Raw genomic sequence first — 19,433 nt, 5'->3', positions numbered from 1 at the left:
ATACAAAAAGACAAATTAGCAACAAATCAAAGACATCAAAGGCCACATGCACAACAAATTAATGGTTCCAACTGTTCCCTGTGATGCAGGAGGAGTTTGGATAAAAACTCTAAATGTAGATGTGCATGTGTGAATACCACTTGACACACAAAAATTTCTGTTTTGGCAAAGGACAAATGTTACCAATGATGTCACCACTATCTCAGACAAATGCAATGAAAACAGATTGTCCAACAAGAAAAAGCACATAAAGACACATTGTCTCTTGTCTTTCTAATTTCCTGAGATGAAGACCACATCAGTTTAGGGACACCGCTTACTTAGAAATCTGAACAAAAGGCTTCGTTAAGCTTGCATTTTCAATACTTAAAGGCCTATTTTGGGGAGATTTGGTCAACAGTTCATTTATCCCGTCAAGCATGTGTGTAGATCCAAAGTTGCACTAAATCTATTCCAGTGCAAAGAGTAAAAAGAAGAAGTTTTGTTTGCAGCCAGTCTGACTCTTTTGAAAAAAAAAAAAACACCACCACTAAGGTCATCTGGAGTAGACACAGAGCCCCTGCTGGAGGTAGCCTGACAAGAAACTGACATCTGCACACACACTACAACATACAAGACACACCATAATCATCGACAACACAATTTCTGTAGGAAAAGAAAGTAAACAAAACTTTTAAAGTTTGACAGCATTATTGTTTGTTACATAAAGTTAAAATATTGCTAAATAAAAGGTGCAAAGTTACTGAACAACCAAGGGATGACTCTCATTCAGTTATCGAAAAGATTTACGTATGCAAGCTCCCTCCTTACACTCTTAAGATTAGAATGTGTAGCTCTAGAAATAAATAAAAAAAGATGATATACATCTATTTATATTTATGCTACAACAACTACTATACAATATCAAAAATAAAACCAATAATAATAATAATTCACACCGACCTCCCTATGTTAAACAATCTAACTTCCATATTTTAAAATGCCTTTTAAGCCTTTAAATCAGGTTTGTGATGTTAAAAAGACATTTAAACTAAGTGTGCTGAGATAGTATGAGATCTCTATGGGAAAAACAGAAGCAAAATTGGGCTCCATGGTTAGGAGCCAAGAGAACTTGACAATATTGAAATAAAAGGTATAAAAATATATTTTTGTTAAAGAAAACATTTAAATGGAAAAGGAAAAGAAAATGTTCCATGAACCCAGAGCAGAACAGTTTGGGTATGCAGTGGATGTTTTATATATTGGTGACAACTGAATATCTAATGAAAAAGGAATCTTAACACTTGAAAGAGGCTTGTTTGGCTCTGAACACATCCCTTATACTGACTGAAAAACAAGTCAACAATGAATCCTTACCTCAAACAAAGTGAAAACCTTAAGCAAATGCCACAATGTGCCAGCATAAAAATAACTTAAAACAAAGACCAAAGGCAAAAAATTATCGAGGAAATTCTTCGAACTCCGTATTTATTTATTGAAAACTTAGACAATCAAATGTTCATAGAAGCCTTAAGTGCTCAATTCTTTTTTCCAAAAACAAAAATGATGTTCTAATAAATGTTGCTGGCAGCTCTAAGGTTTAAAAATAAAAAGAATGAAATATATGAAAAATGGCAATCACTGCAGACTACTAATCTAATACGCATTTCTAAAGAAAATTGCCTCTCTTTTTCTTCTTGACCTGAGCAGCTGTCTTACATTAACACAGATCCCCACATGAGAAATGTTGCACTAAAAATGGGTAATATGTTAAAATTTCCCAAGCTGGCAAAGTCAACTAACAACAGCAGATGGCAATATACTTAGACACTAAGTTGCCAATAGCGGATGTATCCATCTAATCAAAAAACCCTGCAATGCTCATGGTCATATTTATGCATAAACAGCTGACTGAATAAAACTGGCTTGTTTAAAGCAATGCTTGCATCACACACTAGAAATGCACAAAAACAAGTATTTGACACTCATTTAAACACTGGATTAGTTCCCAAAAAGGTTCAAAAGCGCAGATTCATAAAAAAATGATCATGTTTTATAATATGTTACACTTACAACATATAATGTGGGAGTTTAATCTTTTCCTTATAATGACTGGTAATAAATATTTAAGCACACAAAGGTCCCCCAATAACAAGCATAAAGATGTAAATTCATGAGATTTATTGCTACAAAGTGAAGCATCTCCAGCATTATGGTAACGACCAAAGTAATCATAAAACACCAATTCTAATTATATAGGTGTCATAAATAATGGGTCGTGACCTAAAGAAAAGACCACAGTTCTCTTTGCTGGTTGGTCCCTCTGTTAAATGGCCAAGAACGCTGCTGTAATAAGCTAAGAGGGTTCAAGGACAGTAGTAGAAATTATAATACCTTTACACAGACAGAAAACAATTGTAGTCTATGGCTTCTTGATAAGGATAAAACAAACGAATACTTATTTCACTAAAACCGTGTAAAAAAAACCTCGAAACATCTATCATTGTGATAAAAAGCATATTTAAAAAATAAATTGTTTCTTTTCTTAAAGGAACAAAAGTAATGTGTCTGCAAGATCTTTACTTCCTTGCTGTAAACGGTCACAACAAGTCACCTTCAAGACAGGCAACTGATGGATTGCCATCAGTAAAACTCCCACACAGAGGAATTGGTCTGCTATAACCTTTTTTAACTAGGCCACTGAGTATAGACCACATAGATTACAGAAACAAGCACGTTTCTGTAAGCAAAGTGAAAATAACCCATAAAAATGTGTCCGTGTTTGTTCATATACAACGTAAAAACACGAAGGTCTCTCTATTTGTTTACATATTCAGAAAAAAAATATATATAGAATATCTATGTTAATGATGAAATCATTTTGGATTGACAAATTAATTCTTTCATGGTTAAGTATAGGAAAATCAACATGCCTCTGACATACGCAGCAACAAAAATTGTAAGAGGTAATGCACCATATTCCAGATGTGAAAATAACTGGAACTGTGCCAGCATTTCCCTGTGCTCTAAATATAGGAGCAAAAAATGGACTTAAAAAAGGTCATGAATTTGCTTGCTGTCTATTAAAGTTCATTTGCATTTAAGAAATAGAAGTATATGTAGATATGTATAGCCACAGAATACACAAATCCAAAACAAAGCTTGCAAATGGATAAAATTAGAGCCACAACAAATAGCCTAAAGGGGATGCTTGGTTGAGCAAATAGAGCTGGAGAGCACTCCAACATTCACACACAGTGAACTAGAGCAGCAGGTGGGCAGTGGAGCAGAATTCGGTTAAAGCTGAATATTTTATGAGCTGGGTTCTCTGTTTGCCACTGAGAAGTCCTACCCCGTGTTAATGGAGATGATTTCAATCAGCGGGTTTTTTCTGATCTTTGGCAGATCCAGTCTCGCACCTCCGAGTCTCCTTCCTCCATCTTTCTTCTGACCCAGCAGGCGGACAGAGTGACCTGGAAGTATTAAAAGTATAATTTTACAAACATATCTACCTCATCTAAAACACACAATCTTTGTCACACTGGGTGACAAATCAAATTTTATTAGCGAAGCTACTGTTGGAAGAGTGGAAGGACATGGACAACTAAAGAACATTGAATAAAAATGTAATGTTTCAATTATTTGAACACAATTATTCTGCAATAAAATTACCAGAAGGACATACTTGCAAACAAAGGTGGTCAGACATTAGGTAAAATAAAACATTTACACTTTTGAAGTGTAGGCTTACACTGTCTGTGATCTGTCTCCACGGACACTCAAACATGCAATATAAACAATCATTGATTATAACAACAGACTACAACCATTTATCCATTCATTTATTTATGCAACGCAGGATTTCAACTCCACGTGTGCAGAAGTTCTGTCAGCAAAGTTCATTATTTCTGTCTACAACTGCCTATTTAATATGTTTGTGTGAAAGGGACGCATCGTAAGAACAGTTCCATTAGTAAAGTATCTTTACCATACATAAGATGTGGGGACAAATAAAGACAATTTTGTAAAAGGTTTTTGTATATTTTCTCTGTTCAGCTGTCACTTAAACGGGTCGGATTCAACAAATGTTAATATAAAATTTATAGCATGAGTAAATACAAGATGCGGTATTTATAATGGAAAAAAGCTCTTCAAAGCAACTGGGCCATATGTGAAAATACAACGGTTCGTCTTGTTAAATCATGAATTAACTGTAATTAGCTGCGTTTTGTTTGGTCCAATTTAAGCGGCTACACTCAAGCCTAATTACTGACAGACTTGTAAAAATCAAGAAACAATTTGAATGGAATCTGTCTAATAAACAAAGTGGACTAAAAGATTTTTAAAAAGTAACATATTTGCCACAATGTACCACTAATAAGCACACAATAATTAAATGTACTCTTCTTTTTAAAAATGCTGATAGGAATTGATGTTTTGATTGAACACACAATGGGAACAAGCAAAAGTAAGATTCCCAACTATAATGTTAGTTTGGGTTTGCAAACTCACAATTCTTATCAATCTCTTTTGCACTAAAAGAAATAAAGAATACCCCGAAACTAAATTTGCCTGTGCACATAAGAGTAACAATGTTGGTCAACTCCGGTGCAAAATTTACATGAGTCTGAATGCTTTCAGCATTTTTTTTTTTTTTTTCTACAATTTTTTTCTACAAGTGCAGTGAATTTAATTGGAATGAAGACAAAGCACCTTTAAATCCCTCCACAGGTTGCCGGTTTGTTACGTCTCCAAGCTACTCCTCTTAGGCAACATTTCTCTTGGGCCCCCTTCTTCCTCTCTGAATAAATTTTCACCCTGATCTGGTGAATTTGCCATCCTTACTTTTGTCCTGGGTAGCCAAGGTCAGGATTTCAATCTTTTGTGCTTTTGGCTTACTTGTACTGGTTTTACAGTTTTTTTTGTCTTGATTTTCATCATAGGAAGAAAAATAACTATCATGGGCTACAAGCCTGAACACAATTGAAAAAGAAAATTGGACATTTTTTTTTTTAGAAAATATAGATAGATGAAATATGCCCTTTAACTTCTTAGCTACACCTATTTCTCCAGACCTAAATGGAATGAACATATCAGCCCTTTTTTTTTTTTTTGAAAAAAACCTAATAAATGTTTGGTCTTTACACGACAGCTTAAGAAAGTTTTCTGTTTCTAAAGATGGAGTACAGCACTATTACAGGACTGCAATGTTTGTATTCTTATTTCTATGTAGCAGTACAATTTTGTGACTGCACAGATGAAAACAAGTTGAGCAAAAACAAATTCAACAAAGAAACAAAAAATGACTGATCTAGGGCAGTCTAAGAATGCCTGATTCTGATTCAAGCTAAAGACTAATCTCAAGCTGCTAATATAATTTTTACCAGGGGATTGTATATTTTTGTGTAGTTTGTCTGTGTGCTCTGAGCACCAAACTAAATTCCAAGCAATGACTTTGCTTTGGCAAAGTATTTGACTTGACTTGAAAGGGCATGCATTTGGGACGTGAGACATAATATACATTGTGGTAAGTAGGGCACCAATTTGCATAAATTATTTCCTATAATTATTTTCTAGCTATTACAAGTACAGACAATGAAGGGTACACATAAATGAATGAATAGGTCAAATTAAAGGTTTCTGCCTCATTCAAATTTTGAATGAAAATCCACCACTGAGTGTAATTGCTTGCAATGTCCATACTTTGGTGACTGTAAACAAAGTGATGAAGCCTCCTTAACTCTACTGATCCAACAAGGTACCAGCTGTAGGTGTGCAAAATGGAGGCACTGAGGGATGGAATTGTCTTCCTGTTTTCATGCGCTCTACATGAGTCTCGAGGGAGGGAGGGATCAGACCGGGAAGCACAGTTATCAATTGGTAGATAAAAATGACAATCTGCCCCAGAGGAGGACAAAGAGCCAATCAGTGAGGCGTGACTGCTCGTAATATCCCAGAACAAGCAAGGAAATGAGAAACGTTCCCCAGTGGAAAACAGCTGAGACTTTGAGCACATTTGGCCGTCCTTTCTTCAAGATGTCAGAGTCAACGTGTGAGGATGAAACAAGGACACAAAGCTGCTGCATGCTCCTATAAAGCTGTAACTAGTGTCTGCTCACTGCTTATTTTTTTAAATTATTAACCAATTAAAAGTTGAAAGTAGAGCTAGGCAATAAAACGATTGCTATAAATATCTTGAAATAATTTATCCACTATAGACATATGAGAAAGGGTCAAAATAGACCTTTAATATACAAATAAGATGAATAGGCAATGATAATAAGAGTTGCTCCACACTGGACCAATCATGTGGCTGGAATAGAGTTTATTTGATGCCGACTGCACAGTAGCAGTAGCCAGACGAGCTAACGTGTCTCATGTTTGTGCAGCTGTAGCCTCTTATTTCAGGTAACAGGTAGGAAATCAATGGAAAAAAAGAGAAAAATTGATTGCCTGTGTGCCGAAAGAAGAAAAGATGGAAGACACAGCGAATTACATCTTCGACAAGAAGTGCCCAGACAGTTTAGTTGTGTGGAGGCATTTTGGATATTTAAAGTCAGACACAAAACTAAGTAGTGTGCAAATTATGTTGAGCAAATGTTCTGAGAAAGTTACGGAAAACCACCAATCTGTTTAACCACTTGAACCAGTGGCTCCCCCTGGAGCACGCAGAATGTAAAACTTTACAATCCCAGATGAGAGCAAGTTTTGTCTTTTTATATTTCTTTTACATTGTTTATTCTTAAAAATAAATCTGTAAATAAAAATTAACCTTCTGATATCTTCAAATGTCCTTTAATAGTACCAGGGAACAAAAATAGTTATTTCTTTTATATCGATCGATCGATATAAGATTTACACAACTTGTATAGCCATCACAATAATTTAAGTACAGGCAGGTTGGAGCAGGATTTTGGATTTTGCAGTTCATAATTTGCTTTAGGATTGTGAGTAAATAAGCAAACTAAATACATAATTAGATAGGAAATACAGTATGTCAGGAGAAAGCAATTACGTGTATGGTGACGGATGTTCCAGATGTTTCTCCAATTATGAAACTGCCCATTCTAATAAACATGGAAATTGTCACACACCCCCCTTTGTGAATGTGACCACAGACTGAGACTCAAGGAATGATCTCTATACCAGCAGGGAATCACTCCAGGAATGTTTCCAAAGCCAAATTCAATTTCAGACCCAGGGTGTCCATAAATGATAAGCAAGAAATAAAATAGCCATCATGACTTACTGAAGGAAAGCTAAGAGAGCTACCCTATTTGTCATCGCAATTACAGAGTTAGAGAGCCCAACTGCTGTGACATCACCACATAGAGACACATCACTCTGTGCCATATTTTCTTGTTATTGATTGGGCTCCTCCTCATTTCTCCCATCCTCTTTTTCCTATCTGTCCTTGTTCCTTTCTCCTGTTCATAAATATAAATCTTTCTGTGCACTCATAAGAGCCCATTAAAACATTCCAGAGAAAAGGAGAGGAAGTGGTATACTGGTGAATGAATGGAAGGTGACAGAAATAAATGAACGATGTACAATAGAGCAGGATGGATGGATGGCAAGAGAGGCAGATTTCTTAAAGGATGACCTGTCAACCTGTGCGTGATGTCTTCTACGTGTTTGGTCCTGTTGCTCACTAGTTCGATTGAGAATCACAAGTAGGATTTCAGGGGGATGGGGATATTTTTCCAGTCATACAGATCACTCAAAGCGCTTTACACTAGAGCCACATTCACACACTCACTAACGCTCACACATTCATACACCGATACGCAGATCGGTAGGCAACTTGAGGTTAAGTGCCTTGCCCAGGGGCACATCAACATATGGCAGGAGGAAGCTGGAATCGAACCCACAACTTCCTGATTGCAAGACGACTACTATTCCTACTGAGCCACAGTCGCCCGTGATAAAAAACTGTCCACATATTTTTTCAATCTAAGCATTTGTGCAGAGATGTCTCTTTAACTGGAAAACATCTGCTAAATGTGACTAAGATTTATTTTTTTATAAATATAATATTAATAATGAGTGGAACGCATGTTAAACTAGTAACATACACTCACCGGCCACTTTATTAGGTACACATCGTTAACGCAAATTTCTAATCAGCCAATCTCATGGCAGCAACTCAGTGCATTTAGGCATGTAGACATGTTCAAGATGATCTGCTGCGGTTCAAACCGAGCATCAGAACGGGGAAGAAAGGTGATTTAAGTGACTTTGAACCTGGCATGGTTGTTGGTGCCAGACGGGCCGGTCTGAGTATTTCAGGAACTGTTAATCTGAACCATCTCCTATTAGTATTGTTATCTGTACTGTTATGATGTTCCCATGGGTAAATAATGCATCATTTTATACCTGGAAAGAACATCAAAACCCAATAATTTAAAAACTGTTCATTCTATTCATTATTTCAGGTACTATGCACACAAAACACTTTTTTTTACATCGACTTTCAAGTGGAAGATATTTATTTTGGATTTAGTTATCACTTGTTCATCTTTCTCTCCTTTTTTTAAAATACCTATTTTACTTTTGAAATTTGCCACCATGTTGGGGGAACTTTAATGTGAAATTCTTTCTCAAGACGTTTCATTCTGACCTTGATCCGAACTGACTGGAGGAAAAGATTTTGATCTCTCTGAAAACCTTCCCGGTAAAAAAAGGAACGTAGAGCCAAGTTGTGCCTTGCGATGTTCCTTAATGCAAAGTGTTTCAAACCAAAAAAAAAAAAAAAAAACAAATCAGCAAAGCTTAAAGCTTTGAAGCCTGACAGGTACAAACTCAACACAGCTTCACCATGCTGTTGAAGGGGGCTCACAGAGCATTAAAAAAAAAAACACGCCTCTTATTTCTTCTGATGTCTTCCGAGAAATGTGAATGTTTACTTGTCTTCTTATAGAAAACCTTAATTTCCTTTTTCCCATTTTCATATGAGCTTTATTCTTTCATCACTGACATTGGCAAACAGTGTGTTTACAATGGAAAACCAACATCAAAAGGTTATGTGGGCAACATTTTAGCTACAAACATACTAAGCTTTTCTACCTCTTTCTATTCCGACTATTTTATAATACAGCTTCACTGTTTCTGTAACACAAAGAGAAGAACGTTGACGCAAGACTAATCTGCAAGACAAATTGAGAATATTATTATTGTTAGGAGTTCTGTAGAAATTAAAGTTCTTGTTAAAATCAAACATAATGGATTTGCAACAATAAACCAAAATTGCCAAAACCTCTTCTAGTTTATTAAATGTTTTTTTTTTTTTTCTTCCTAAACATACTTTCCATGTTAATTGGTTGTGCACTGAAGAAAAAAAAAAAAAAAAAAGAAAATCCAACACGTTTTCAACATGTTTCATTTTTTTGTATGTGCCACTGGCCTAGAAAATACTAAGAATAGTCACAGCTGTGTCCACAGTTAAAAAGTAAATTAGCATCTGGCACAGTTAAAAAATGTATCTGTGTAAACAAACTTAGAACAATGGAAGCAGTCTAACAGCCAGCAAACCACTATTGCTATAAAATGGTTAGCAACACAACACTGAGCAGCGGTAATTGTAATTTGTGCAACTGTATAAATTATGTCAATACATAGTAATTAAACCCAACTGAGGTAATGCATATTATAAAGCACTTTTACAGGCATAACAGTAATAGTAATTCTATACACTGAACTTTTTTCATGGACAGAATGGACAATTTCACTGCCTAAAAACCAAGTTCATAAAAGCATACTATGTACTTGTGTCATGTGGAAAACAGACCTGCAAGCAGTTCTCGCTCAGAAAAGACATGCAACTATTACCAGTTCATTGACGTTAGTATTTTAGTAGCCATTACGAAAGGCAAATCCCCCGTCTTAAAGGGTTTATGCCCAGGCCTCCGAGACAAGAAAACAGCTCTCAGTTTATACGAGGTCATAAAGGACTGTAATGATACTGGGGAAATTGGTTTCTGTGGAGGGGGTGATGGTGGGAGGAGAAAAAGAAGAGGGAGAATGTGACGAAAAAAACAGAGGGATCAAATAAAGGCTTAGAAGAGGGTGCAAGTAAGAAATGGGTGGAAAGGGGTAAAAAAACGACATAACGAAGGAAAGGGGGAAAAGAATCATATATTCATTCACACATACGCAATAAATATAAGCAGCTAATTTAGAGGTGATTGCACGTTTTAAAAATTAAGCCTTAGTTCAGCTGTCCTTCATTAAAACCAAGCCTGGAGTGCAAACTGATAAACTTACACAAGCAGTTCAAACTCAATCTGTTCTTTATTAAAAAAAAAAAACAGCTGGGGGTGTATGACATCTTGACTGGACTCTCTCACTGGAAACTCTCTCTGACCTTCATAAAACTGTTAGATGTAGTGGTCCACTAACAGTTTAAATGGGTGACCTGATCATTGACATGTGAGCCTGTCAATAAGCTTAACACACAACAAAGATCTTTTTAACAAGCATCTCAGTCAGCTAAACCAATGTTAATTACAAACACAATTTCCCATCATTAATCTTCAAAATTTTAAAATGCTGATCTGTATTTGCTTAATAAAACTGAAATGCTTCTATCATAAATTAAACAGTGAATGTAGTCATTCAGACGTGTGCAATTCTAATAAAAAACGAATTTTATTTCTTTTTTTAAATACAGCAATAAAACATACAATAATGACTGGACTACGTGATTTAAAGAATCTGAATGTTGTTTGAATAATTAGGAGACTCTAATCTATGAGACGGTTAAATCACTTTATTTTTGAATCATGCTTCTGTTTATTATTTTTCTTGTCATGTTTTAGTCTTGTTCATGTTCTGTCAAGTTTGGTTTTTGGCTCTGGTCATGCTTTAGTTTTTGTTTGTATTCAAGAGTCTCTGTTCTTGCTCCAGCCACATTCTGTTCTGTCTCTTAATTATCTTTATCCGGTTCACCTGCTCCAAACTAATCTGTCTCCTAGCTCCACCTGGTTTACTTTCCATATATTCACTCCTGTTCAGTTGTTTTTTGCGGAAACATTATTCAGATAATGCCCTTGTCCTGTAGTCAAGCCACGCCTGTCTCACCAGCCTGGCCTAGTCTGTTTGTTGCCTGTTTTGCCTGCCCGTTCGTTGTTTTGTTCCTGCCTCTTCTTAGAGTGAATTTTTGTTAATTAAATTTTTACTTACCGACATGCTGCCTTCTAGTTTGCATTCTGGGGTCCTATATCTCGCAAGCCATAACATTGAATTTATTTTTACCATAAAAATAGCTAAAGCTCAGTCAGATTCAGAGCATCTCTGATCAGCTGTTTTAAGCTCTGGTCAGAGTCTCCCCACTGTTTTTAGGACTGGGCTTTGAATGGTCCAAATATCCTTTGGTCTGAACCATTCCAGTGTCTCACTCACTGCATGTTTAGTGCTGTCCTGCTGCTTGGTGAACCCCCGCCTCTGTCTCAAATCTTTTGCAGCATCTAACAAGTTTTATCCCAGTTCTCCTGTGTACCGCTCAAGAAAAGCATCTCCACAGCATGTTGAATCCACAGTAATGTTTCATTGTGGGGAAAATATGTTAAGGGTTGATGTGCACTGGTAGTTTTCCCCCTAAATTATGTATTCCATGTAGTTCAGTTTTATGGTCATGCCTTGTTCTTGCAGATGTTTGTTGTCTCACCTTCATGGCTTTCAGGAAACAAATGGGACGACTTATGGATATCCATTAACAATAGCTTTCTTATTGCTGATCTTGCATAAAAGCCAGCTTGAGGACAAAACAACTAGTAATAACCGATCGTCAACTGATTGTCCCACTTAGGATCTCTGCAGCTCCTCCAGAGTTTCAATGGGCCTCTAGGTTGTATCTCTCATTTTCTTCCTGCCCGGCCCATATATTTAGGTGGATGGCCACGTCTGTGTAGGTTTGAAGCTGTGCCATAATTTACCAATTTTCCACTGATGAATTGAACAGTGCTCCATGACATGTTTAAAGGTTGCAATACTTTTTAATAATCTAATCCTGTTTTTTATCTCTCCATTGCTAAATGGACCTGACCGGTTTGCATTGTTTACACAAAGTGGGACTTCATTTACCAATTAGACCTTTAAATGTAATTGATTGCATTATATTTTATTTAGGGGAATCAAGAGTAAATGGAGCTGAAAACCTGCATGCCACACTTTTAAGCATTTCACTTGTAAATATAATTTTTGTTCTACTTTATAATTATGCAGTACTTTGTTTTGAACTATTACATAAAATCCCAATAAAAATCAAAGAAATTTACGGTTTAAACCTGACAAATGTAAAAATGTATACATTTACGAGTCACTTTATTTAAAGAAGAAGGTGTAAATTTGAAATGTATTACAGACTGCCACATGTTCCTTCATTTCCTGAGCTTACACAATCCCATGAACATGCTTAGCAGGAGCATCCTGTTGATTTGAAATACCTTTAACGGCTTCGTCCACTACTTCCACCACCCGATCAATCTGTTGGACCTGCAGTACAGACAGAGACACCAGGGAATACATTTATTGATAGAGGCAAAACAAGCCCACACAGTCAAACACGGGATATTGACAACACACATATACTTATCCAGGTTTATTGAAGGTGGGTATGTAAATCTAAACAAAAGCATCATGTAAAAAGCAGAAAGGTAAACAGGTGCAGAACAATACAATCACAGCAAACTTTCAAAATTAGGATTAAGCAATATGGATTTCCTAAATGGCAATCAGTGTGTGTACATAGGCACAACCGCATGTTTGTTTGCTTTGTATTGACCAGTGTATTGAAAATGCAGCAGAGTTTTAATGATGTGAACCAAGAATCAAAGAAAGAGAGGTAAAGAAGATGAAGCACGAAATATATAGATAATTAGAAGGACCTTTCAAAAAAGATCGCTAAAGAACATCTAAAAAAACAATCAAGTTATAATAAAGTATGAGTTATTCTCCTTTTCATCTCCTAAGTTGAAAGAGAAATCCTGCAGTTCTGGCAGCTTAAAACCTCTTTCATTAATGCAAAGATAATAAGCAGACCCACTTGGCTACAGCTTAAATTTAATTAGACTGTTAGAAAGCTGAACTAAATACAAAAAGGGAGAAAAAATGTTCATACTGAATAGAACTGATTTTATTATTCCACCATTCTAAGTTATTGTGAAGAGCGGTAAAAGGAGAATTCCAAAAGGGAGATAAAAAGAAACCTTAAGAGGTAAAAAAAATAAATTGTATAATTTTCTTTGACATAATTTATCCATTCATTCTCCCAACGCGTTACACTAAGTCTCTCTTCCTCTGCTCTCGGAGGTTTGTGCTGTGGACTTGCCATTGGCTCCGGCTGCCCACAGGTCCATTACCCAGATTATTTTTCCAAATACATTAACATGGAGCCACACTGTGCTATGCAGGCAGCCGTTGCATGCATGTTACACACTGAAATAAAACCTATTTCCTTGTAATAGTCAAGCAATCTGGACCCATTCAGAGCAGCAGCGGGTGTCCCTTTGTACAGTAAAGGTTTGGTAATGCTTACACTTTGCAAACTAATTTAGATCTCCCCTTTCAACTCTGTTGTCAAATCCTACTTTATATTCATAGGATACTCCTTAGCTCAGAAATGGAAGAATGTTAAAAACAAATGAAGCCAGTCAGATTATGGTTTGCCATAAATATTTTGGAACAGAAATCATAATATCCTGAGAATTCAGATTTTGCTAATCTTTTTTGTTTAAAAAGGATTATTATACAACCTTGTACAAAACATGCATTTTTGAAGGCAATCTGTGTTACAATCAGAGAGTTGAAAAATGTTGATCAGAAAGGGGAGCTACAATTTTGTTGAAGGTAATGTCCTAATGATCTGTAACATAATAATAGCAGGAAGGTAAAAGATCGGTAAATTATCACCACTTATCCAGTCTTGGCAATGTACAACTGTGTCAAGGTATCACCTTAATGTAATATTTGTTTAGTTCAGGCTCTGCTCCAGGATCTGCACCAATACCAGAGATATAGGCAGTTCCAACAAGTCAGTTTTAGGTACTGACCGGTCAGTGGTGTCAAGGTATACCAAGGTTTAAAAACTATAAAAATACCAAAAATGTTTGGATCATACTGTTGCAATGGTTGGAAGTCTTTTGGATGGAAGCCATAAAATAGTAAGAGTGAACAGAGCAGTGCAGAAGATGCTTGTCCTCCACCTGTTTCTGTAGACTACCAGTCAGATAGCTGAAGGAAACCCCCAACACCTTTTACATGATCACAATAAAATCAGTTGTATGCAATTATCTCAGGTCGAAATCCAGACAGTCCTGGCGTAGAAGCTTCATAGAGCGGCACCTATCACTCTTATCACGGCAACACAGTGTTTTATAACTATGGCTGGCAATTTGTAAGCATCTGACTGTAGCGTGAGCAGATGCCCAACTAACCAGCGAAAATTAGGCAGCTGAAGATCTCCTCGTTATACTTGTGTTACTCTGTAAGGAGCACAATGGCAAAAACATTTGATTTTCTGTGCAACAGACACTTCAAAACCACTACTTTATTTAGCAGCTCTATTCATGTTATTAAATATTAGCAGCAGCAAAAAATTGTTGCTTGTCTGCTTAATATATACAGTTACATCTAAACAAATTTTTGAATAAGTTTAATATTTTAGTCAGATCATTTCAGAGAGTGAAACTCATATTCATTAATTACACAGAGTGAAATATTTCAAGCTTTTATTTCTGATTTGGACTTAAAGATAATGAACTGGACTGAGCCTGAAGTCATTACATTAGGGGTCACGACCCAAATACAAATCCTTCACATGGGCTACAAATGTTGCATTCCTTTTGTCAAGCCACACCAGAACCAGAGATCTCAGAAGCATCTAACTTGGGTAAAGGAAAAAAAAAAAAGAACTGGACGGTTGCTCAGTGGTCCAAAGTCCTCTTAATGAGATGAAACCAAAGTTGGCATTTCATTTGGAAATCAAGGCCCCAGAGTCTGGATGAAGAGTGGAGAGTTACACACTCCACATTGCTTGAAGTCCAGTGAGGGACGCTATCAAAGCTACCTGGGCTACCTGAACACCTCAGCAGAGGCACAGGCTGACCACTTCCATGCCATGCCATACTGATGCAATATTTATGCAAAAAGGGGCCAGCCAAGAATTGAATATATAGAAATGAACATAGCTTTCGGAAGCCTGACATTTCTGTTCAAAATATCGTTTTATATTGATCCTAGGTAATATTTTAATTTTCTAAAAGACTGAATTATGGGATTTCATTATCTGTAAGCCATAATCATCAAAATTACAGGAAAAAAGGTTTGAAATATTTCACTATGTGTAATGAATCTGTATGAGTTGCACTTTCTAAACTGAGTGACATAGGCAACTGTGGCTCAGTAGGAAGAGTAGTCGTCTTGCAATCAGAAGGTTGTGGGTTCGATTCCAGCTTCCTCCTGCCCCTGGGCAAGGCACTTAACCTCAAGTTGCCTACCGATCTGCGTATCGGTGTATGAATGTGTGAGCGTTAGTGAGTGCGATTGGGTGAATGTGGCGCTAGTGTAAAGCGCTTTGAGCGGTCTGTATGACTGGAAAAGCGCTATATAAGTTCAGTCCATTTACCATAAAATACTGTACTTTATTAAAGAATTATAATTTTTGTACATGTATCCGTAAATAATGTCATACTGTAAAACTGTGGTATTTCTGGTAAAGATTATCATACAGTGAGAATCTTATAAGCCCATTGCTCAGGCCATTTAAAGTAAAAAAAAAAGTATCATTTGGAATCAGTAATGGGTTTAATTTATTTTTACAATCCTAATAGTGTGACCTCTATTTACTATTCTTCAGTATGTCTTTGTATGGATCTTAAATGAACTTATTTTCTATCCTTGTTTCTTGAGTAAATTGATTGAATGAAAGCATCATGAAAGAACATGAAAGAACATCGACAAGGAGAAGCCGGGTTTAAGGTATGAATGTGTTTAAATTCCCAAACCTCTTGCAGTTCTCTTCTTATTTGACCAGTACCATGAGTGAGTGAATGAATGTGTGTGTGTGTGTGTGTGTGTGTGTGTGCATGAGTGCCTGTGTGCTGTGTTGGATTCAGAAGATGACAAGTCTAGTTAAGATGGGCGAACCACTGCAGGCTTGCGTGACTGCCTATGTACCCTACACAAAGTGCACTGTCATTCACTTAGACATGAAAACAAATCTACACAAAAAAGAAGAGACACAATGGTCAATTAAATAGAATGAAGTAAAAAGGAAGTACCTTTTCTAACCAGATCCCTTATCTAGCCGTTAGCGTAACCACAATAGACAAATTCAGAGCTTATTTGCATCTAATTTGAATAACCCACCAACTGCCACGGTCATTATGTAGTTTATTGTAGCCACCACAAAAACATAAGCCGTGTGTGTCTTTTCTCATTTAGCCCTGTGTAAAGCTTGTTCATGCATGCATGCATCTTTAAATGCATAGGCAGGTTCAGCCATGTTTATAACAAGTAAAAAATCTACAGGAGATTATATTAAAGTTGTGGTTTTAAATGGCTTTGAATGAAAGTGCATAAATACAATGTTTTACCAAATGACATGCTGAAACAAGCAAACAATAAAATTAAGGATCCCATTATTTCAACAGATACTCCAGAGCTGGGATTTTATCTTAGGTTTAGAATTAGGTAATGAAATAAAAGCATAAAACATAAAAACATAAATCTGACAGGATCCCACAAACACAGGAGAATGGGTGTGTGAATGTTTGCCTGTATCAGCCCATAAACTCAACTGACTCATGACAATAAGCAGAGTTACAAAAGGTGAGCTTCCCACTTGTTTGTTGCACACTGGAAGCTTCCACAGATACATCCCTGTCAATCTAAATGTGGAGAGGTTGCAGAAATGAACCGCTATGACTGTAACGACTGTGCCACATGGCATGTTTACTTGAACGGATAATTATCTAAAGCAGTCATTAAATATAATGAAATATAGTGCACAGTGCTTAAATAGCTTTCTTTAAGTAATGTAGTTTAATGTCTGGGAGAAAGCAGATCTTGATATAACAATATAACTGTCATCAATAATTTTCTAAGTCTTGATGAAAGTAATGCTGAAGCGTGCACAGAAACACACAACAGACTGTGTGAACTCTATAACAGCACACTAGTTTACTGTATATAAGTGCTGTGCTCCATTTGTTCAGAAAAATCATAATTTCTGAATTCCAAGTATGAAAAATGACAACTAAGGTTGGAATTCTGACTTGAAAAATCTGAGGTTTCTCAACACAGACAAATACAGATGCTGGTGACCGGAATCGGTCGTTTTTAACCTTAACTGGCCCTGACCAGTGACTGATCAGGGCCAGTTAAGGTGGAAACGCACCATCAGTGAACGCATCATAACTACTAGGTCATGCTAACAACAGCACTTTTTAGTGTGGAAGTTTTTCCACACAGGACGACTCACAAATAGCTATTTTCAGGTTCTGTCAAGTATTCAAAAAGGAAACCAGATGAAGCACATAAGCTGTAAAGAGCCATTTTAAGTGGCATGTCAGCACTCGCTTCAGGCTGCTACAACATACACCTGGATTTTAGCAAATTTTGGTTGTTTGAATTTAAAGGATCCGTCACCAAACTGACCTGGAGCCGAATTCAGAAGATACCAGGAAGTCTGAACATATTACATTGACATTGATCTGTTATATTTTACTTTTCCCTCTGTGTTGCTTGTGGAATAAAGTACAGACCAAACGTTTGGACACACCTTCTCATTCAAAGAGTTGTCTTTATTTTCATGACTATGAATATTGTAGCTTCACACTGAAGGCATCAAAACTATGAATTAACACATGTGGAATTATATACTGAACAAAAAAGTGTGAAACAACTGAAAATATGTCTTATATTCTAGGTTCTTCAAAGTAGCCACCTTTTGCTTTGATTACTGCTCCGCACACTCTTGGCATTCTGCTTCAAGAGGTAGTCACCTGAAATGGTTTTCACTTCACAGGTGTGCCCTGTCAAGTGGGATTTCAAGCCTTATAAATGGGGCTGGGACCATCAGTTGTGTTGTGCAGGAGGTGGATACAGTACACAGCTGATAGTCCTACTGAATAGACTGTTAGAATTTGTATTATGGCAAGAAATAGCAACTAAGTAAAGAACAATGAGTGGCCATCATTACTTTAGGAAATGAAGATCAGTCAGTCCGAACAATTAGGAAAACTTTGAAAGTGTCCCCAAGTGCAGTCGCAAAAACCATCAAGTGCTACAAAGAAACTGGCTCACATGAGGACCGCCCCAGGAAAGGAAGACCAAGAGTCACCTCTGCTGCGGACGATAAGTTCATCCGAGTCACCAGCCTCAGAAATCACACGTTAACAGCAGCTCAGATTAGAGAACAGGTCAATGCCACACAGAGTTCTAGTAGCAACACATCTCTAGAACAACTGTTAAGAGGATACTGTGTGAATCAGCCCTTCATGGTAACATAGCTGCTAGGAAACCACTGCTGAGGACAGGCAACAAGCAGAAGAGACTTGTTTGGGCTAAAGAACACAAGGAATGGACATTAAACCAGTGGAAATCTGTCCTTTGGTCTGATGAGTCCAAGTTTGAGATGTTTCGTTCCAACCACCGTGTCTTTGAGTGGCGCAGAAGAGGTGAACGGATGAACTCTACATGCCTGGTTCCCACTGGGAAGCATGGAGGAGGAGGTGTGATGGTGTGGGGGTGCTTTGCTGGTGACACTGTTGGGGATTTATTAAAAATTGAAGGCATATTGAACCAGCATGGCTACCACAGCATCTTGCAGCGGCATGCTATTCCATCCGGTTTGCGTTTAGTTGGACCATCATTTATTTTTCAACAGGACAATGACTCCAAGCACACCTCCAGGCTGTGTAAGGGCTATTTGACCAAGAAGGAGAGTGATGGGGTGCTGCGCCAGATGACCTGGCCTCCACAGTCACCGGACCTGAACCCAATCGAGATGGTTTGGGGTGAGCTGGACCGCAGAGTGAAGGCAAAAGGGCCAACAAGTGCTAAGCATCTCCGGGAACTCCTTCAAGATTGTTGGAAAACCATTTCAGGTGACGACCTCTTGAAGCTCATCAACAGAATGCCAAGAGTGTGCGGAGCAGTAATCAAAGCAAAAGGTGGCTACTTTGAAGAACCAAGAATATAAGACATATTTTCAGTTGTTTCACTTTTTTGTTCAGTATATAATTCCACATGTGTTAATTCATAGTTTTGATACCTTCAGTGTGAAGTTACAATATTCATAGTATTGAAAATGTGTCCAAACTTTTGGTCTGTACTGTATATAATGATTTAGAAATGCTAGCTGTCTTTTAGAAAATTCTGCAGAAATTACACACATTTTAGGGTGTTCACATGTTGTAAATATGCTAATCCAAGTCTTTGTTTTAAATGAGTAA

General features: G+C 37.0%; 1 protein-coding gene across 2 annotated transcripts in view; it reads right to left on the bottom strand.

Moving 5' to 3' along the window:
* Positions 1 to 19,433, bottom strand: part of cdkal1 (CDK5 regulatory subunit associated protein 1-like 1) — a 281,503-nt gene that overhangs the window by 187,268 nt on the left and 74,802 nt on the right. For both annotated transcript variants that reach the window (XM_047361870.1, XM_047361871.1), the window contains exons 6-7: positions 12,423 to 12,471; positions 3,332 to 3,452 (exon numbers count right to left, since the gene is read on the bottom strand). In XM_047361870.1, the coding sequence (XP_047217826.1) occupies positions 3,332 to 3,452; positions 12,423 to 12,471 (170 nt within the window). The remainder of the gene's footprint in view (positions 1 to 3,331; positions 3,453 to 12,422; positions 12,472 to 19,433) is intronic.

Source organism: Girardinichthys multiradiatus, chromosome 3, assembly GCF_021462225.1.
Source record: "Girardinichthys multiradiatus isolate DD_20200921_A chromosome 3, DD_fGirMul_XY1, whole genome shotgun sequence".
In the NCBI taxonomy this organism is placed as follows: Eukaryota; Metazoa; Chordata; class Actinopteri; order Cyprinodontiformes; family Goodeidae; genus Girardinichthys; species Girardinichthys multiradiatus.
Note: the sequence above shows the minus strand (reverse complement) of the source record. Positions and strands in the feature narration are given on the sequence as shown.